This window comes from Salmo salar, chromosome 07, assembly GCF_965601325.2.
Source record: "Salmo salar chromosome 07, fSalSal1, whole genome shotgun sequence".
NCBI classification, from domain to species: Eukaryota; Metazoa; Chordata; class Actinopteri; order Salmoniformes; family Salmonidae; genus Salmo; species Salmo salar.
The window spans coordinates 23620144-23638549 of NC_138297.1; the positions used below are offsets into that span (position 1 = coordinate 23620144).

At 41.6% G+C, this 18406-nt stretch overlaps 2 protein-coding genes across 3 annotated transcripts; both read right to left on the bottom strand.

Moving 5' to 3' along the window:
- Window positions 1–3318: 3318 nt before the first annotated feature.
- Window positions 3319–6839, bottom strand: LOC106608748 (high affinity immunoglobulin epsilon receptor subunit gamma). 2 transcript variants are annotated; one of them, XM_014206858.3, is made up of 5 exons: window positions 6582–6839; window positions 4903–4994; window positions 4074–4112; window positions 3647–3670; window positions 3319–3535 (listed from the first exon to the last, which is right to left on the bottom strand). In XM_014206858.3, the coding sequence occupies exons 1-5, from the start codon at window positions 6640–6642 to the stop codon at window positions 3473–3475; spliced, it is 279 nt and encodes a 92-aa protein (XP_014062333.1). In that variant the 5' UTR covers window positions 6643–6839; the 3' UTR covers window positions 3319–3472. The 2 variants fall into 2 exon arrangements, with proteins under 2 accessions (XP_014062333.1, XP_014062332.1); XM_014206857.3 differs by having other exon boundaries at window positions 4074–4124.
- Window positions 6840–7096: 257 nt separating this feature from the next.
- ndufs2 (NADH:ubiquinone oxidoreductase core subunit S2) lies at window positions 7097–16613 on the bottom strand. Its single transcript, XM_014206856.3, has 13 exons — window positions 16450–16613; window positions 14893–14996; window positions 13780–13970; window positions 13437–13557; window positions 11325–11437; window positions 10848–10922; window positions 10455–10618; window positions 10249–10368; window positions 9742–9871; window positions 9321–9416; window positions 8806–8889; window positions 8356–8413; window positions 7097–7313 (listed from the first exon to the last, which is right to left on the bottom strand). The coding sequence occupies exons 1-13, from the start codon at window positions 16554–16556 to the stop codon at window positions 7276–7278; spliced, it is 1401 nt and encodes a 466-aa protein (XP_014062331.3). The 5' UTR covers window positions 16557–16613; the 3' UTR covers window positions 7097–7275.
- Window positions 16614–18406: the final 1793 nt, after the last annotated feature.

Sequence of the window (18406 nt, forward strand, 5' to 3'; positions counted from 1 at the left end):
AGTACACCAAAACGCAAAGTAAGAACCCTAGTAGCCTAATATCTCAAAGACTAGTTGATAAAATGTTCATAAGAAAGAAATTAAATTCTAATGGAAATGTTTCACAATGATGTCATTAGGCAGAGCAGGCAACAGATGGCACACAGACAGCAGAGTTGGGGACAGATATGCAGGGACAGACTGGCAGAGACAGGGAGTCTCAGGTAAGTTTGTTGAGTCTTTGTTTGGCAACATTATGAAAGGTTCTCAATTTTTTTTACTTGTAAAATAGGAACATAATTGGAAAATGCCATGGATACCCCCACTCTCAACTTAAACTGGTGACTGAACTAAGATTTGTTAAAGGCAATGGTATTGCTGTTGTGATTAGTTGTGTAGTTTTGGGTACCGGTAGTTAGGAGTACGGCAAACACCTTATTTCTTTGGTTCCTCAATATACATTTACCATATTACAATGTAGGCTATGTGTTACAGCACTACTTTTGGTGTCCCCCTCAGGAATTGCTCTTGAGAAAATTTAATGTAATTGTCCCCTCCAAAGTTGATATCAGATGTTCGCCCCTGGCAGTGCCCACTTATAAATATTTTGCTTGTCCAAGCCGTGCACGCCTCTCCAGGGTGCTGTTGGAGGTGCACCAACTTTCGGCAAAAAATGGTCTAACATAAATCATGTACCATATAGCCTACGTTAGAAAGAGTATATGGAATTTTCTGTAACCTACAGACTGGAGTGGAGGTGAAATTTTGACAATGTCACGAGACACGTTTTACATTATGCACGTTTCTCTGATCAAACAGCCTAACCTAAATTGTGCCGAATCAAATAAAACAAATGCGCTTTGATGTGAATATGGCATGTTAACAAACGTGATATCCTAAAAACAAGACAGGTTAAAAAAAATGGACAGTATGGAATGTAAAATCAGGCTACTCACAACTGCTGTCTAGGAGTTTCACCCAGTGGGCTAAATTGTTATGATAATCAGTAGTTTCAAGTTTTGTATCCTTCAATTCCAGACCGGCCTTGATTTCAACATCCATGAACCGGGACAAATCTGAACCAATCATCGACATCTGTTTCACAACCTTGGACAGCACAGTAGATGACAGCAGAGCACAGTAAAGAAAAGTATAGTTCAGTACAGTATAATGTACTGCATTGTACCCTACTTTACTCTTCATTAAGATGTATTTTCATGTTTCATTCAGTACCGAAAATGAACCTGATTTCAACATCCAGAAAATACGTATTTTAAACGTCCGGAAAAAAACATATTTTCAACTTTCATTAACAACCTAAAATTAACCTAACTTCAAAGTCTGGGAAAAATACATATTTTAGACTTATTTTCAATGTTATTTTGCTTAGTGTGACTGTTCTAGTTTCGCAGGGGTATAGGCAAAGACATTTGTCTCACCTAGAGCGGAAGAACGGACAAAGACCGCGCACACAGACACACACATGACAGAAACTTCGCAGTGGCCACAAAGAGGATGTGAGTCGGACAGTGTGTGGCCGGGGCCATGATCAGTTGCCATGGCTTCGGTGTAACGGAAACCAGCCTCTGAAATAGCGTGAGCTAGATGCAGCAACTGTGTGAAAGAAAATATAAAAATACCTTACCACAGACCCATCAGTTTGATATTTTATTAGAATGTATTATGCACCATAGAAACTTTGAAACTTTGAAAATACCAAAAATACACTCAGAACACCAATATCAATAGTTAAAAACTGTACATGATTTGATAAAACGGTATATGAACCTATATAAAAAATATTTGAGACGTTCGTTTTGAAAATACCAAAAACATCATTCTCGAGCTAGATAAAAAAAAAAAAAACTCAGTATAAGCATCATACAAAGGAGACATAGGCTGCACAAACAAGTTTTCCATCCATTTCATGCAGAATTACCTGACGCATGAAAAAAGTCACGACCGGGCTATGGAAACATGAAATGCCGGAATTCCCCCCCTTCCCCCCCCCCCCCCGCGTTCGTCATTGCTGCGACTTGCCTGCTAGTTGAGATTTCAGCTCTTCACTCAGTTTTCGGTTTGGCTATTTGTTTCAAGTGTATGTGGCCGTTCTAGTTTGTATGGCGCCCTGGGCGACCCCCCCTTCAACGCCCCGTGCCGCCCCCGGCAAGATGCCGCCAGTTCCTAAATCCGCTACTGATTTGTATTAGTCTATAAATACATATTTTTGCCAAAATTCGTCATCTCTGTAAAGATAATAATTCAGCCATAGTTGTTCTGAAATGTTTATTCCTTGCCAACATTTTACTCCCTCCTTTGTTTAATTATAGCACACATACATTGATTATTAATTTCAGTTGCCAATCCTGACGTGAAGTTTGTTCTATAGAAAGTATTTGACTCTGATGTGTGCCACAGAAAGTATTTGACTCTAGCAACAAAATGAAGGAAATTAGAAGGGGGGGGGGGGGGGGGGGGGCGATTCTGGCAGAGGGGAGATTTTTGACACAACACCTGTACAATCTTATACTGACAGACAATTTGTTCGTTCGACATGGTGGGATACTTTTGTGTCGGTAAAATTAATTATGCGAGAAATGGCGGCGGAAACGTTTTCTGCGCAAATATTGATATAATAACCATCATATCGAAGTAAATTTGGGAGTCACGAAATGATATGTTGTGTGGTTCTCCCACTACGACTCGGGAAAGCATGCAGTTTATTTGGCTACAGAGGAAATAAATTATGAACTTCACAGGGTGGTGAATGTTCAAGATGTTGGCTTGCTTGCTCCTATACAATTAACATCGAGGGTTTTATACTGGTGAGATGACGAACGATGATTAGGTTTGACCATTACAAATAATATCGCTCTTATAATAATCTCATAACAGGTAGCCTACCCGCACGGTATCTGCTAGGTGTTGGCTAGAGCGCATGTGCCAAGACCAACTCGGGTACTTTTTCTATTCAATGCAACAGTTTTTGTGACTAATTTTCAGTAGAGTTGAAAATGCAATAGAAATTGTATTTTTCATTCGGTACATGGGAATTTAACCGTAAAATATATTTGTACGTGCACTACGTTATCACGCACAGGATTGTATCCTCATAAAGTCAGTAAAACATATCTGGTGGGAAAATACGCATATTATTTTATGCAGATTTGATCATATTTACATGAAAATCTGTCGCAAATTGGATGCAAACCTAGCTACTGTCAAAACAATCGTAAATACATTTTTACCCACTGCTCAACTTCTTCCCTCTTTTGCTCTTCTCACGTTTCTCTCTCTTTCGAGACACATACCACAACATACAAAGGAGGCTTTCACATATGAATTGCAAATATTTTTTTTAAAAAACGTTACATTTTCGCTCAAAAGCTATGTTAAATAAATACATAAGATGCATGGGAAATACCTGGAAACACTAAAGTGATTTAACAAATGGAAAGAGTCAAACTTTCTCTTTCTTCAACTCATCCTCGGACTAGTGCAAGCCTTTCTTCTGACCGATGCTCTGGTAGGTGTCTGCAGCATGAGGAGTCAATCCCTGAGATAGGAGAGAGAGAGAGAGAAAGGGAAAACGAGAAAAAAATATAATTAAGCAAGGACCGACAATTGAAATTCCACACATCAACTAAGATCACCATCACCAACTCACCGTATAGATGCTCTCCTCTGCATTCTGTCAGAGTGAAAGAGAAACACCATTACAAAACACAAACACTGAGGAAAATAACTACAAATAACTAAATCACTATTCATGCAACATCTTGAAACAGGATGTGCTTGTGTGTGAGTACAGGTGTGACATGTTTTTTGTTGTTGTAGAAAGTGTGTAAAAATAAGCTATTAGGTTTAATGTTAAATGTTTGTCAGGAAATCCCTCTCTGCCCCCAACCGACTGTAAAGCAGTAGTTGTGTTTGTCTGCGTTGTACAGGTCTAGAAAATGGTTTGGAGCATATCTCACATTACATTGATTTGATCCCCGGTCAACTGCAAGGGCTCGTTTTCATGTATCTGGGTGCCACAGGGGCTTGTTTAATAGGGTTTAACAGTGTAGATCATGTTACTGTGGCTTTCTCACCACTGGCTTTGCTGTCCCAGTCCCAGTCGCCGGAGCCGTCTGTGGGAAATACTGAGTGTTGAAAGATAGAGGTAAGACAGACAGACAGACAGACAGATGAAACTGAATCAACCCCAAGCTGTTATAGGCATTTGTGTAGATCTTAAACGATTGGATGGGTTGGATAAGTATAAGCAATACGGTGAAAATTCCACCTAACCTTCCAGAGGACAAGGTGGAGCTACTACCATAGTTTATATACCCATAGTCATACTGCAGAGAACATTGGTTTTTAGATCAGTGTTTATACCTATCCATATCTTTCAGATCTACATTGCCTTCAGAAGGTATTCATACCCCTGGACTTATTCCATATTTTGTTGTTACAGCCTGAATTCAAAATGGATTCAATAGATTTTTTTTCTCTCACCCATCTACTGTACACACAATACCTCGTAATGACAGTGAAAACTTTTTTAGAATTGTTTAGCTAATTTATTGAAAATGAAATACAGAAATCTCATTTACATAAGTATTCACACTCCTTTGCTATGACACTCCAAATGGAGCTCAGGTGCATCCAATTTCCTTTGATCATCCTTGAGGTGTCACTACAACTTGATTGGAGTCCACTTTTGGCCAATTCAACTGTTTGGACATGATTCAGAAAGAAACACACCCGTCTACATAAGGTCCCACAGTTGACAGTGCATGTCAGATCAGAAACTATACCATGAAGTCCAATTAACTGTCTGTAGATCTCCACAATATAATTGTGATGAGGCATATACAGTATCTGGGGAATGGGTATAAAACTATTTCTAGAGTGTAGAAGGCAAGGCAGCTGTACCTTGATCCTGCAGTATAGCACGGTGAGGATGATACCGTACAGAAACAAGATGGCGTCCAGGATGTAGCAGATCTGAGGCTCAACCAGGGCCGCTGAGGACAGAGGAGAAGAACTGCTATTTACAGGATGGTCCTCTGAGGTCTGACCACCAATTTAGTCATTTAGCAGATACTCTTATCCAGAGCGACTTACAATGCATGTAACTAAGGTAGGTAAAAACAACCAGACAATATCAGTTATCGCAAGTGCCCACCAGTAATCAGTCTGTCGCGCAGATCTCACGGTTATCTTTCCTTACCTGTTTGGCTAGTACAGTACCTACCTACTCCTATCCACAACATGTCAAAAATGATCTTGGTTAATATCATTGTGTACTGACAAGTATGAATATCTTTAAATTGAGTTTCTCTCAGTTTTCACATGGAAAATGTGATTATTTTATCTTTAACATCAGTTTGGTGTGTGTGTGTGTGCAAGTGTGAGGCGGGACTAGGATGATGTGGTTGATTTATCTATGATCTCTTTTGGTTTCCTTTCCTCATATCTGTGAACCTCAGAAAACCGCTGTAGATTTAAATAGAGAACGCTATGGAGAACACTGAAATGTTTACTGTATATGCATGCATATAGGTGCAGTACACTTACACTGATGCTTAGACATAGTGTAAGCTTCTGTGCACGTGTGTGGACCATGTAGATGGTGCTGACATTTCGTCAGTGCATACAGTGCCGTGAAAAAGTAATGCTATCACTTTCTTCAGTATCAAATGTTAGAGGACCAGTGTGGCCACTGCTTTGCTTCTGCGGTCCCAGAAATGGCTCCAAAACAATAAGAATTGAGCCCTATCACCTTTTTTTGTTGTTACACACTTTCGGTCCATCACACCAATAGTTCATCCTACCAATACCACTGACATCGTTTTGCCCTCTATATTGAGAATGTCAGAATCACCTATACTACACCAATACACAGGAAATGTTTTGCCTCAAACTCCGTTTGGTTATAATGAAAAATCGATTTCTAAAACCAGGTTAAAACAGTCATGAGCAAAACCATTTACAGACAGGAAAAGCTATGATTTACTTCATTTTTTCAGGAAGGATAAATGATGCCCACTTCAACAATTATTGTAAACGTGTCGCTACAGGGTTTCTATCAAGTAAATGGTTGATAATTCATAATATGACAAATAATATTCGACGAGTTCCAAATACCAGTACATCACATTCAAATATTTTCACTGACGGACTTATGTCAGTCTTCAGTAAAAAGATTTGAACGTGATGCACCGACATTTGTAACTCGAACTATGTTCATTGCTGGACTCCCTGTGATCTGGGCCCGTTTCTACAAAGCATCTCAGCGTAGGAGTGCTGATCTAGGATCCGTTTTGCCTTGTAGATCATAATGAATAAGATTGTATGGTCAGATCCTAGATCAGCACCACTCTGAAATGCTTTGTGGACATGAGCCCTGATCTCACCCATGGGACTCACCATGATACTTTATAATTAACTTAACTTTAAAATATTTCCTCCAGTGGGAGACCAAATTTAGCTGGAATCATACTAATCAAAAAGTTAAACTCATGTTAATCCCACAAAGAAATAACACTTTCATAGCGCAGGTCAACAACCAAACATCAAGAGGTTTGTACTTATCAAAACTCCAGACTCACCAGCGCTGCCAAAGCACAACCACAGAGGAAGAACTGAAAGAACCTGGAATCTGCCTCCCATTGTCACAGCAACAAGGATACAATAGGACACACCGCAACAGTAGACAGCGGCGACAAGCTCTTTTTACCGGGCGTCGGACTGCTCAGTCAGTAACCAGCATATAGGTTGAGCAGGGCAGACGAGTCGGTTTGTTTAGTGTGGTGATGACGCAGTGCTACAAAGAAAGCCAGGGTTGAGCAGCAGGGGGAAGTTGTGGTCGAGCTCAGTCCATTTTTTATGATCAGACCACTCCCCTGTCTGTGGGCCTGCACACAGCGTTGGAGGAAGGACAGACTGAAAGACCTAGAAATGCTTCGGTTTCTGTCGACTTACTCTATCTTTACCACACGTTGGTTGTGCAACATGGTGTTTTGAAAACGGAAATAACATTGAGCTATGACTTCCCTGAAGGTCTTACTGTATGCGTTTCTTAACTACAAAAATACTGATAAGTGAAATGACACTATTTGACCGATCAGAGATAAAATATTTATTAGGTTTACAGCATTATACATCAATGATTACGAGTTGGCCCATCTGTCAAAATCTCAGTACGGTGAATGAGAGACAAACAAGGTCGTAAAGAGAGCGCTGAGAAATCCTCTTCAGACTGGAACCATGGGTGTCATCGATTCAACAGTCAGGTGTTTTAACTTAACGGTCAACTTCTCCAAACACAATGTCCTGGGTGCCTGTCACAAAAAAAATAAAAAATAAAACTCAACCATACATTGAACAGGAACTACACTGAACAAAAATATAAATGCAACATGTAAAGTGTTGGTCCCATGTTTCATGAGCTGAAATAAAAGATCCCAGAAATTCTCCATATGCACAAATAGCTTATTTCTCTCAAATGTTGTGCACAAATTTGTTTACATCCCTGTTAGTGAGCATCTCTCCTTTGCCAAGAAAGGAATATCGAGAGGCTGATTAAACAGCATGATCATTACACAGGTGCATCTTGTGCTGGGGACAATAAAAGACCACTCTCAAATGTGCAGTTTTGTCAAACAATACAAGGCCACAGATGTCTCATGTTTTGAGGTAGTGTGCAATTGGTATGCTGACTGCAGGAATGTCCACCAGAGCTGTTGCCAGATAATTGAAGGTTAATTTCTCTACCATAAGCCACCTCCAACCTAATTTTAGAGAATTTAGCAGTACGCCCAACCAGCCTCACAACCACAGACCACATCTAACTACGCCAGCCCAGGACAACGTGTTCCAGTTCCCGCCAATATCCAGCAACTTTGCACAACCATTGAAGAGTGAGACCACATTCCACAAAAGCCTGATCAACTCTATGCTAAGGAGATGAGGCAAATGGTGGTCAAACCAGATACTGACTGGTTTTCTGATCGACGCGCATAGCTTTTTTTTTAAGGTATCTGTGATCAACATGTATATCTGTATTCCCAGTCATGTGAAATCCATAGATTAGCACCTAACAAATGTATTTAAAATTAACTGATTTCCTTATATGAACTTAACTCCTTTGTAAAACCTTTGAAAATGTTGCGTTTATATTTTTGTTCAGTGTACACGAATTGCATTGCTAAGAATTCTGATATTCAATGGTTGACTGATAACATAAGGGTTGTGTTCAGCAGGGAGAATTGTTTGTGAAACAGAGGTATTAATACAATTAGAACACAGATGTTTGTTAACCGTCACAAAACATTTTGCTACAGTGTATCCTACTGAACATAACCCAGTAGAAACATTTCTTACCAATAATGGCCACTACGTCAGCCAGCATGTGTCCTTTAGCCATCATGTCCAGGGCAGCCTGGGGAAGACAAAGTCGCAAAACCATCAATCAACTATAAACCGAAAGAAGCATCATACATAGCTTTTTTCGTATAAAATCTGTGTTGCGACACGTTTGCGCAATGCACTTCAAATAAAGTGATTTGATACGGAAACCAAAACAGTGTGGGACGGTCTGGTGTGTTAATGTCCCAAGAACAAACATGTTACAACACAGACAGAGAGGGGAAGGCAGGGTTGGGTTTGTGTTCTTTTACAAATGCTATTATACTGGTTTATAAATGTCCTTAATGAACTATAAGTAGCCTTGAGGAAGAAGCTGTTTCACACATTGAATAATTTATAACAACTGCATTAAATAATTCAGGGCGTGAATTCTGTCTGTGTTGTGGTAGTTTGAACTCCCCGTACCAAGTGAGCGAATCCTGGAGCTTTGATTTTGCAGCGGTAGGGCCTGCTGGAGCCGTCAGATACCAGATACACACCAAACTCTCCCTGCAAAATTACACAATATTACACATTAATATTCCTCCCCAACACATTCACACCAAACTCTCCCTGGAAGAGACAGGAGATCACATTACACACACCAGCAGCACCTACAGCATATTATATTCAGTGTATTAGTCTACCTATATCCAGGGACTACAGATTCAAATTAACCAGCTAGCTGAATCTGGCACATTTACAGAATATCTCTGGCTGTCAAATCAATGTAATAAATGACATGGAATTGTTTTATATCTAAAGGCATCCTATGACCTACAAAATGGATCAGTTGGAGGAGAATCTCACCATTACAAACGGTAAACTGCTCACATAGAATAGCCTCAAAGTATTTGAGGTTCAATATAACTTTTTTTTAAAAAACAGAAAGGCTCAAAGCCCTTCTATCCATGCACGTCTGAAGAAAGGGGAGGGCTTACCTTGGGTGCTTCTACAGCTGTGTATGTGGATCCGGGGGGCACCTGGTAACCCTCTGTGTACAGCTTAAAGTGATGGATCAGAGACTCCATGGACATCTAACATGGGAACATTAACCACCATTACAACTGATGTTTATGCTTATAGAGACTCGATGTGAAACACTCCACCGTAACCAGGGCTTGTGTTTAACTACAGGGTAAGGCAGACAAAAATCGAGGATGATCTAAATGCCCCGAATCAGTGTTTCTCCATCCTGGTCCCGAGCACCCAAAAGAAGTGCACTCGGACACCCGATTCAACTAATTAACTCATCAAGCCGTTTGATTAGTTGAATCCGGTGCGTTTAGCGCTAGGGCTAAAAACGTGCACCCCGCTGTCCTCAATGATCTCAAATAAAAAAATATTCAGTCGTTCTCTCACCTTCATCTCAGATCTCTTGGGCGGGGCCACCTTGGCGTCGTCCACTTTGATCTCTCCCGCTGGCATCTTGTTGAGGGCCTCGATCATGATCCTGAGACTCTGCCTCATCTCCTCCACCCTGCACAGGTACCTGACCAACACCAAAGACAAAGGGGAGAGGAAGGAGGGAGGGAAACAAGATGTAAACATGTATATTGTGAAGGTATTTTAAAAGTTGTATTGACAGATACAGCTAGATAAGTAGATGGGGGGGGGGGGGGGGGGGGGGGGTGGCAGAACGGGGGATTAAACCGCTGCCCTCCAGGGGCATGTGGTCCGTGTGTGGCAGCACTACCACTAGACCAGCCGCCGACAACGCCAAAACAGATCATGTAGAGGATTCAATCAAAAACAATCAATAAGAAATATGAAGGTAAAACAGACAAAATCTCTCATCTACACAAAGGCAATACTAAGTAAAAGAGAGAGAGAGGCAGACAGAGAGAGGACAGTAGGCCTTCTTCTCACCTGTCGTAGCAGTCTCCCTTGCTGCCGATGGGAACGTCAAACTCCACCTCGTCATACTTGTCGTAGGGCTGAGACTTCCTCAGGTCCCACTTGATGCCTGAACCCCTCAGCATCACACCACTGGCAGACAAGCAGAGGGGGTTATTTACATCTTTCATTAGCTTCTCAACAGTTTGAGAGAGAGTGTGTGAGTGAGTGCGTCTCACCTGAAGCCATAGTTGAGTGCGTCCTCTGCAGACACAACCCCGATGTCCACAGTGCGGTTCTTCCAGATACGGTTGTTGGTCAACATCTCCTCCACCTCATCTATTCTGATGGAGAAGTTCTTGCACCACTCGTAGATATCATCCATTAGTCCCAGTGGCATGTCCTGGGACAAGCAGATAACACAACCATCTTTTCTTTATAGCGACCATTCCATCGCATACATAGCTGTAGGGTGAAGTTGCCCCTAGACGCTGATCTTGGGTCAGTTTTGCGGCCCCCCCCCCAATGGTGAAGGTTAGGATTGGGGAGAGGATGCTGATCCTAGATCTGGACCTAGGAGAAACGTCACCCAGGAGAAACCCCATAAGACTTAGTTCCCAGGCAGCCCTCACCTGGTGTACTCCTCCAGGTCTGACGTAGGCTGCATGCATCCTGGCCCCTGAGACACGCTCATAGAACTCAAACATCTAGAAGGATAGAGACAAGACAAAACACCATGAAAGGTCCAGTGCTATCAAAAAACATGGTTTTTCATTGTTTTCCATATATTTACACACTGAGGTTGGAATAATACTGGGAAATTCTGAAAATTATGATAATACACTTTTAGTGTAAGAGCCGTTTGAAAAGACTGCCTGAAATTCCGTCCTGTTTGGGTGAGATGGAGTTTTGGCCTGCCTGATGATATTAAATGAGTTAATATACCAATAAGAAAAAGGACTTCCAAAAATGGCTACTTCAGCAAAAAGAAAGGAGGAAGATCAGGACCCCGTTCATAAAGCATCTCAGAGTGCCTAATTCTAGATCATCACTCCTACTCTGTTATGCTTGATACGGCCCCAGATCCTAAATTCTGTTTCCATTCTCACCTTCTCTCTCTCCTCGAACATCCAGAAGAAGGGGGTCATGGCTCCGATGTCCAGGGCGTGGGTGGTGATGGCCATGATGTGGTTCAGGATGCGAGTCAGCTCTCCGAAAAGAACTGCAAAACAACAGAAGTAGACCCTGAAAAGTCATACTTACTTAATTCACCACTGTTGCCCATCTTCTGCCTGTGTGGAGATTGTGTTACAGGCCCCAGTCCCTCTGTACAGTTGAAGTCAGAAGTTTACATACAACTTGGCCAAATACATTTAAACTCAGTTTTTCACAATTCCTGATGTTTAATCCTAGTAAAAAATTCCTGTCTTAGATCAGTTAGGATCAACACTTCAATTTAAGAACGTGAAATGTCAGAATAATAGTAGAGAGAATGATTAATTTTAGCTTTTATTTCTTTCATCACATTCCCAGTGGGTCAGAAGTTTACATACACTCAATTACTATTTGTTAGCATTGTCTTTAAATTGTTTAACTTGGGTCAAACGTTTCAGGTAGCCTCCCACAATAAGTTGGGTGAATTTTGGCCCATTCCTCCTGACAGAGCTGATGTAACCGAGTCAGGTTTGTAGGCCGCCTTGCTTGCACACGCCTTTTCAGTTCTGCCCAGAAATTGTTATAGGATTGAGGTCAGGGCTTTGTGATGGCGACTCCAATACCTTGACTTTGTTGTCCTTAACCCATTTTGCCACAACTTTGGAAGTATGCTTTGGGTCATTGTCCATTTGGAAGACCCATTTGCGACCAAGCTTTAACTTCCTGACTGATGTCTTGAGATGCTGCTTCAATATATCCACATAACTTTCCTTCATCATGGTGTCATCTATTTTGTGAAGTCCACCATTCCCTCCTTCAGCAAAGCACCCCCACAACATGTTGCTGCCACCCCCGTGCTTCACGGTTGGGATGGTGTTCTTCAGCTTGTAAGCCTCCCCCTTTTTCTTCCAAACATAATGATGGTCATTATGGCCAAACAGTTCTATTTTTGTTTCATCAGACCAGAGGACATTTCTCCAAAAAGGTACGATCTTTGTCCCCATGTGCAGCTGCAAACCGTAGTCTGGCTTTTTTTTACGGCGGTTTTGGAGCAGTGGCTTCTTCCTTGCTGAGCAGCCTTTCAGATTATGTCAATATAGGACTCGTTTTACTGTGGGAATAGATACTTTTGTACCTGTTTCCGCCAGCATCTTCACAAGGTCCTTTGCTGTTGTTCTGGGATTGATTTGCACTTTTTGCACCAAAGTACGTTAAACTCTAGGAGACAGAACGCGTCTCCTTCCTGGGCAGTATGACGGCTGCGTGGTCCCATGGTGTTTATACTTGCGTACTATTGTTTGTACAGATGAACATGGTACCTTCAGGCGTTTGGAAATTGCTTGAACCAGACTTGTGGAGGTCCACAATTTTTTTTCTGAGGTCTTGGCTGATGTCTTTTGATTTTCCCATGATGTCAAACAAAGAGGTGCTGAGTTTGAAGGTAGGCCTTGAAATACATCCACAGGTACACCTCCAATTGACTCAAATAATGTCAATTAGCCTATCAGAAGCTTTCAAAGCCATGACATATTTTTCTGGGATTTTCCAAGCTGTTTAAAGGCACAGTCAACTTAATACAGTGAATTATAAGTGAAATAATCTCTCTGTAAACAATTGTTGGAAAAATGACTTGTGTCATGCACAAAGTAGATGTCCTCACCGACTTGCCAAAACTATAGTTGGTTAACAAGAAATTTGTGGAGTGGCTGAAAAACGAGTTTTAATGACTCCAACCTAAGTGTATGTAAACTTCCGACTTCAACTGTATATCCATGTTGAACTCCATGTAGCTAACCACTGACCCCTAGTGACCGTGTATGAAAGGGTAAATGGGGCCAGATGACCTCAGAAGGTTAAGATTCTCACGCTTGTTACTGTTGTGCTGGTAAAGGAGAGAGGTGCACCACCTTAACCACAAATTTCACTTGTTTACCAAAACTGTACCCTTATCTCTGAACCTACAATTCAGGGGGAAAAAAACTCATGCAAGTTGGTTTCCTCATCAGTTTGAGGTATTGGTTAGTTTGTCCTTTCTGGCGAGGTCGTCTAGTAGCAGCTAGTCTCACCTCTGATCCACTGTGCGCGGGGCGGGGCCTGGATGTTGAGCAGCTTCTCCACGGCCAGAGAGTAGGCCTGCTCGTTACACATCATGGACACATAGTCCAACCTGTCAAAGTAAGGCAGCGCCTACAGCAAAACACAGGAAGACTGGTCAATGCATTTCATCAAACAAAAACATGCCCGTTGTAGAAGAGCCTAAACACGAGCGTGTACATTACAAGCATCTTAGCCAGGACACTTACGCTAGTAACTTTCAGACAATTTGCTATCCTAGCCGACGGCTGAACTATTCTGCCAGGATTTTTTCGTCTTCTTACATACCTTACTGTCTCTAGGTGTGCTACGTACCTGCAGGTAGGTCTTGTACTCAATGAGTTTTTCTGTGCCGCGGTGCAGCAGGCCCACGTGTGGATCACACTTCTTCACTGACTCCCCGCTGAGCTCCAGCACCAGACGCAGCACGCCGTGGGCTGCGGGGTGCTGGGGGCCAAAGTTAATGGTCAGGTTAGACACCTCCTTCTCCATAGGAGCATCCTTATCTGAGAGAGGGATTGAGAGGAGATTTGGCAGTTAAAGTTGATAAGAAAAGCTACTTTATTGTTAAAAAGTAAAACCAAAGCATTTCATCTCTTGGCCTTCGTCAGGGTTCAACATAGAGAAAAGAAAGAGAGGTTGGACAGGCTAGTTGGTTCGGAATTCTTGCATACGAGTTTAGATAAAAGCTGAATGTAGAATGACTATGATAAAGTCACAGAGTATGATGTGGAATGACTCTAAATCTATAACGAAGTGATAAAGTCACAGAATGAGTTTAGAAAGCACTGACAACCACGTTGTGGCCAATCAGGTTCGATGGAGTAGCAGGCAATAAAATGCAACTCCCACATATGGAACTAAAAGATTTCAATCATTATACACAACTTTGGACTTGGGCCTAAATAACAACTAGGGATTTGACCTTTGACTGAGTACTCGAATGAAAAAAAGCTATTTTTAGAACAAGGGCGGCAGTGGGAAAAAATGTGCGCATTCATCTACATGCCAACAGTGAGAACCAGTGCCTAATTTATCATAACCATTACAGATAACACATCCTAACTGCTAAGTTGCCTCATATATTCAGTCAATAAAAAAACAAAGTGCCATTTAAGATATATTTGTTGAAACTGCAAAATCAACTGGTTATATTTTATCGTGGAACACAATCAAAAAGTAAGCTGATTAATGTGGTGCTTGCTTGTAGAAGCCTATGGCTGTGCAATGGCATAGCCTTGTTTTGTTCATTTTGCAGAAAAGAGACCCTTATTTCCAGAGCCCTTATCACAGTCAAGACTCCTATTTTATAGTAAAAAAAACATGACGTAATATAACAGAATACAATTTTAGTACTCAAAAACTCATGCACATCATTACTAACTTGCAGGCCTATAGATAAAGACAATACACAACAGTGGGGCGTACCATTCCATGGTGGGGGGACCCATTTCTCAGTGATGGCGCTGGGGTACATCACCGCCCCAGCATAGTGCTCCGTCCACTCCACATCTGGCTGCCACTGTTTCTGCCTGGAAAGAGAGAATAACAAGCAACCATGATGCATCAATGGTACTAAGGCAGTGTGTGGATGTTGTTGACCAAGTGTTTAAACCAGGAGGTTTCAAACCGCTCCTCAGGGACCCCCAGCTGTTCCATGTATTTGAACTAATCATCAAGCACCCTGGACTACCTGAATCAGGTGAGCTAGTTCAGGACTACAACAACATTGTGAAACGTCTAGGAGGTTTGAAAACCACTGGTTTGACCTACACAGTTTTGTGAGGTAAACGAATGCGTTCTCAGAGCAATAACAAAAAAAAATACATGATCCCTGGCCATGACCCCACACTGGGGGTGTCTCAGGGGGGAGTGGGATATGCAAAAAAATAAACATTTCACACCACACACACTTATACAGGTTATACACGTGTACATGTGTGAAACAGGACAAACATAAGCACCCCTTATTTGACCTTTTTGATAACATGTGCCAAGTAAACTCCTAATATCATAAGGTGAATGCACCAATTTGTAAGTCGCTCTGGATAAGAGCGTCTGCTAAATGACGTAAATGTAAATCTAATATAAGTAGACTAGAGTCCAGGGTAGGGCATTAATCTGCTCTAGGTCAGCCAAGACAGACTGACGACATGGTCACTAGTCACATTTCACACAAGTAAAACGGTAGGATTAAACAGATTGACCAAATTAAATGTTTTTGTGTATAAAGCAGGCCTCAATATCAAGCATTATCCAACTGTTGGTAATGGTCCATAGCGACTTGTCAAGGCACAAATGGATCAGTAAGGCTGAACTGTTCCAAGTTACTGTCTAACACGTTTTTATGTTTGACCCTGAAGTGATTCATATGAACGTGTGAGAGGTGTACAACCGGTGTTGTTGACCTCAATACAGTAAATGGCATCAGGTTGTGTAAACACTCATAACGTTATGTAAAACGTGTTGTTATTGAGCCTAGTTAACTACAACAAGGTGGCTAGCTAGCCTAGATTCCAGACCTATTTTGTGCTAACATTCCACTCATTGTACACATGTTTTTTCGGACAATAGTAAGAAACATGCATTTAAATTGCAAGAAATTGCTAGGTTAGGTTAACGTCACTCTGCTTGTTCGCAAGATGACAAGCTGGCCATGAATCGAATGTGCTGCAGTGCTGTCAGAATCCACCTGATTCGATTCAAGTAACCTAGCTACTAACGTTAGCCGGGTAGCCACCTAACAGCTCTTTTAATGTTACAGCAATGATGCAACAGTTCCTTCTGACATAACATAAGCTTGATGTTGTGTGTCGTGTCAGGTATGTGAACGACAAGCCCAAACCCTGCTGTAGATGAGCAGTGCCTTTTGTTAGCTAGCTAATGCTAGCTGTTATGTGACCGTTTTTGATCCCTAAACGACCTATTTGGACATTATTGATCGGTTAAACTATAATTGCGCTTATCGAACTATGAGAATCTCACCTGTTTTGCAGGACAGTGCAAGCAGGGCTAACCAAATTACTATTTATAATCAATTTTGTTGAAGGACGTCCGAGTTTGCTAAGCGACCTCAACATTGTCCCCGCCATCTTTGCAGTCAAAGTAGCTCTGCATTCGGTGACGTAATGATTTCTTCTTCTTCTTCTTCTTCTTCTTCTTCTTCTTCTTCTTCTTCTTCTTTGGGGTTTAGTTTGGGGTTTAGGGCGAACTACATGCTAAAAAGTGTATTATTGCCAACAACTGGACGGGGGTGAAAAAATTCACAAAAGAAAAGTAAATTCCACCGGGAAGAGAACATTTACATTAACCCACAAAAACTTCAAAAGAATGTTAAATAAATAAATAATATATATTCCAGCTCCTTTAGTCAATCAAAACCTAAAAAACCCGCTCAGATTCAGAGGCCTGAAAGGGTGCGACCACACGGAAAAGTACTCCATGTAGCTCCTCAGATCTTAGCTGTCTTTTAATCCCAGAAATAGTTCAACTGCAGAAACAATGATATCAACCTTTCTTGACTTTTTTTCAATGTGCACAGTGCCATTTACCACCATTGCTATGAAAACAATAAAGTCCACTTTCTTCAACTGAAGAATTTCTGGGTCTTGTTGATACGCAGGCTGCGGTGTATGTTGCAGTGTAATTCTACCAGTATTCACTACCATCGGACCTTTAGACCTTTATACCATTTTGACTGCCTCTGCATAGGAGACAGACTGAGCTGCCCTGATTTTGGTAACCTCATGTTCTTCACCGCAGTTACAACACTTTGCTCCTTGACCTTGGCCAGTCTTTTGTTAAAAAAAAATATTTTTTGGTTTGGGAAGCAAAGTTGACAGAATGATGGTACTGCCACCTATCGCACTGAAGTATAATGGAAGTTGAGTTGGTGCTATATGGAAAAATTGTGTGACTTGCTGTTCAAATGTATTTTTACGGTAGTGGAAAACGTAAAAAATGCTTTTTCACACTTATATAATATAGTTATTTGGCTTGCTCCTCCAGAATTGCTGCCGGCCATGACCAAAGCCTCACGGGAGTTGACTTGGGGGTGTGGTTTGATGTGGGTGTGTCCATGCCACCACCAAGACACACCCATCTGTCAGAACCTTGCCCACAGCCATTTCCCCCCAGGCAATCATAACAAACAACTCCTGCAGATTGAGTTCAATAACTACAGGGAGATATATGGTGAGATGCCAGAGGAAGCTTTGAATAGGTCAGTAGCCTACAGAATAATATGAGAATACAAGCGCTGAATTTATGTAGATATTTTAAATATAGGTCCATGTAGAATATACAACCCTTCACATAATACCATAGAAGCCAGGTTCTGCTAATATAACAATGTGCACCTTTCACTGTCGTTCCCAGCCAATACAGATACTGTGCCTATCGGCATTTTGTCTGGTGGTAATGAAGCTACATTGGCAAACATGTCAGAGGGGTCATACCTTCCTGTGTGGTGTCCCGTATACAATAGGAGTTCACTGATCTTGGTGCAGAACACACAGGGCTTCTCCCTCCCCATATTGTCTGATACCATTCAATAATAAAAAGACAATACAAGTAAACGTTGTGTAGTAAAATGTTAGTGCCAGGTCTCTCTCCATTCAAAGACATCAGCAACAAGCTTGTCTGTCAGTCTGGACTTCATCACATCATCTTGCAAGTCTCCATCTGCTGGCTCCATACATATTTCTGTGAACACATACACACTGTAGCAGGATCAAGGGTGTGGGGTTTCCACGTCACCAAGTTCAATAACAAAACAGGCACCAGTAGCACAAATAGAACACTTAGGGGAAGTTTATTATGGATTTTTGTACACAGGGAAAGAAGGGGGAATTCACAGTCCACAATTCATTCTCTTTGTCCGTTCCTTTCCCCAGGGGTAATCCTCACACTCTGGTTCTCAGCCAATCCGGTGCAACAGTCG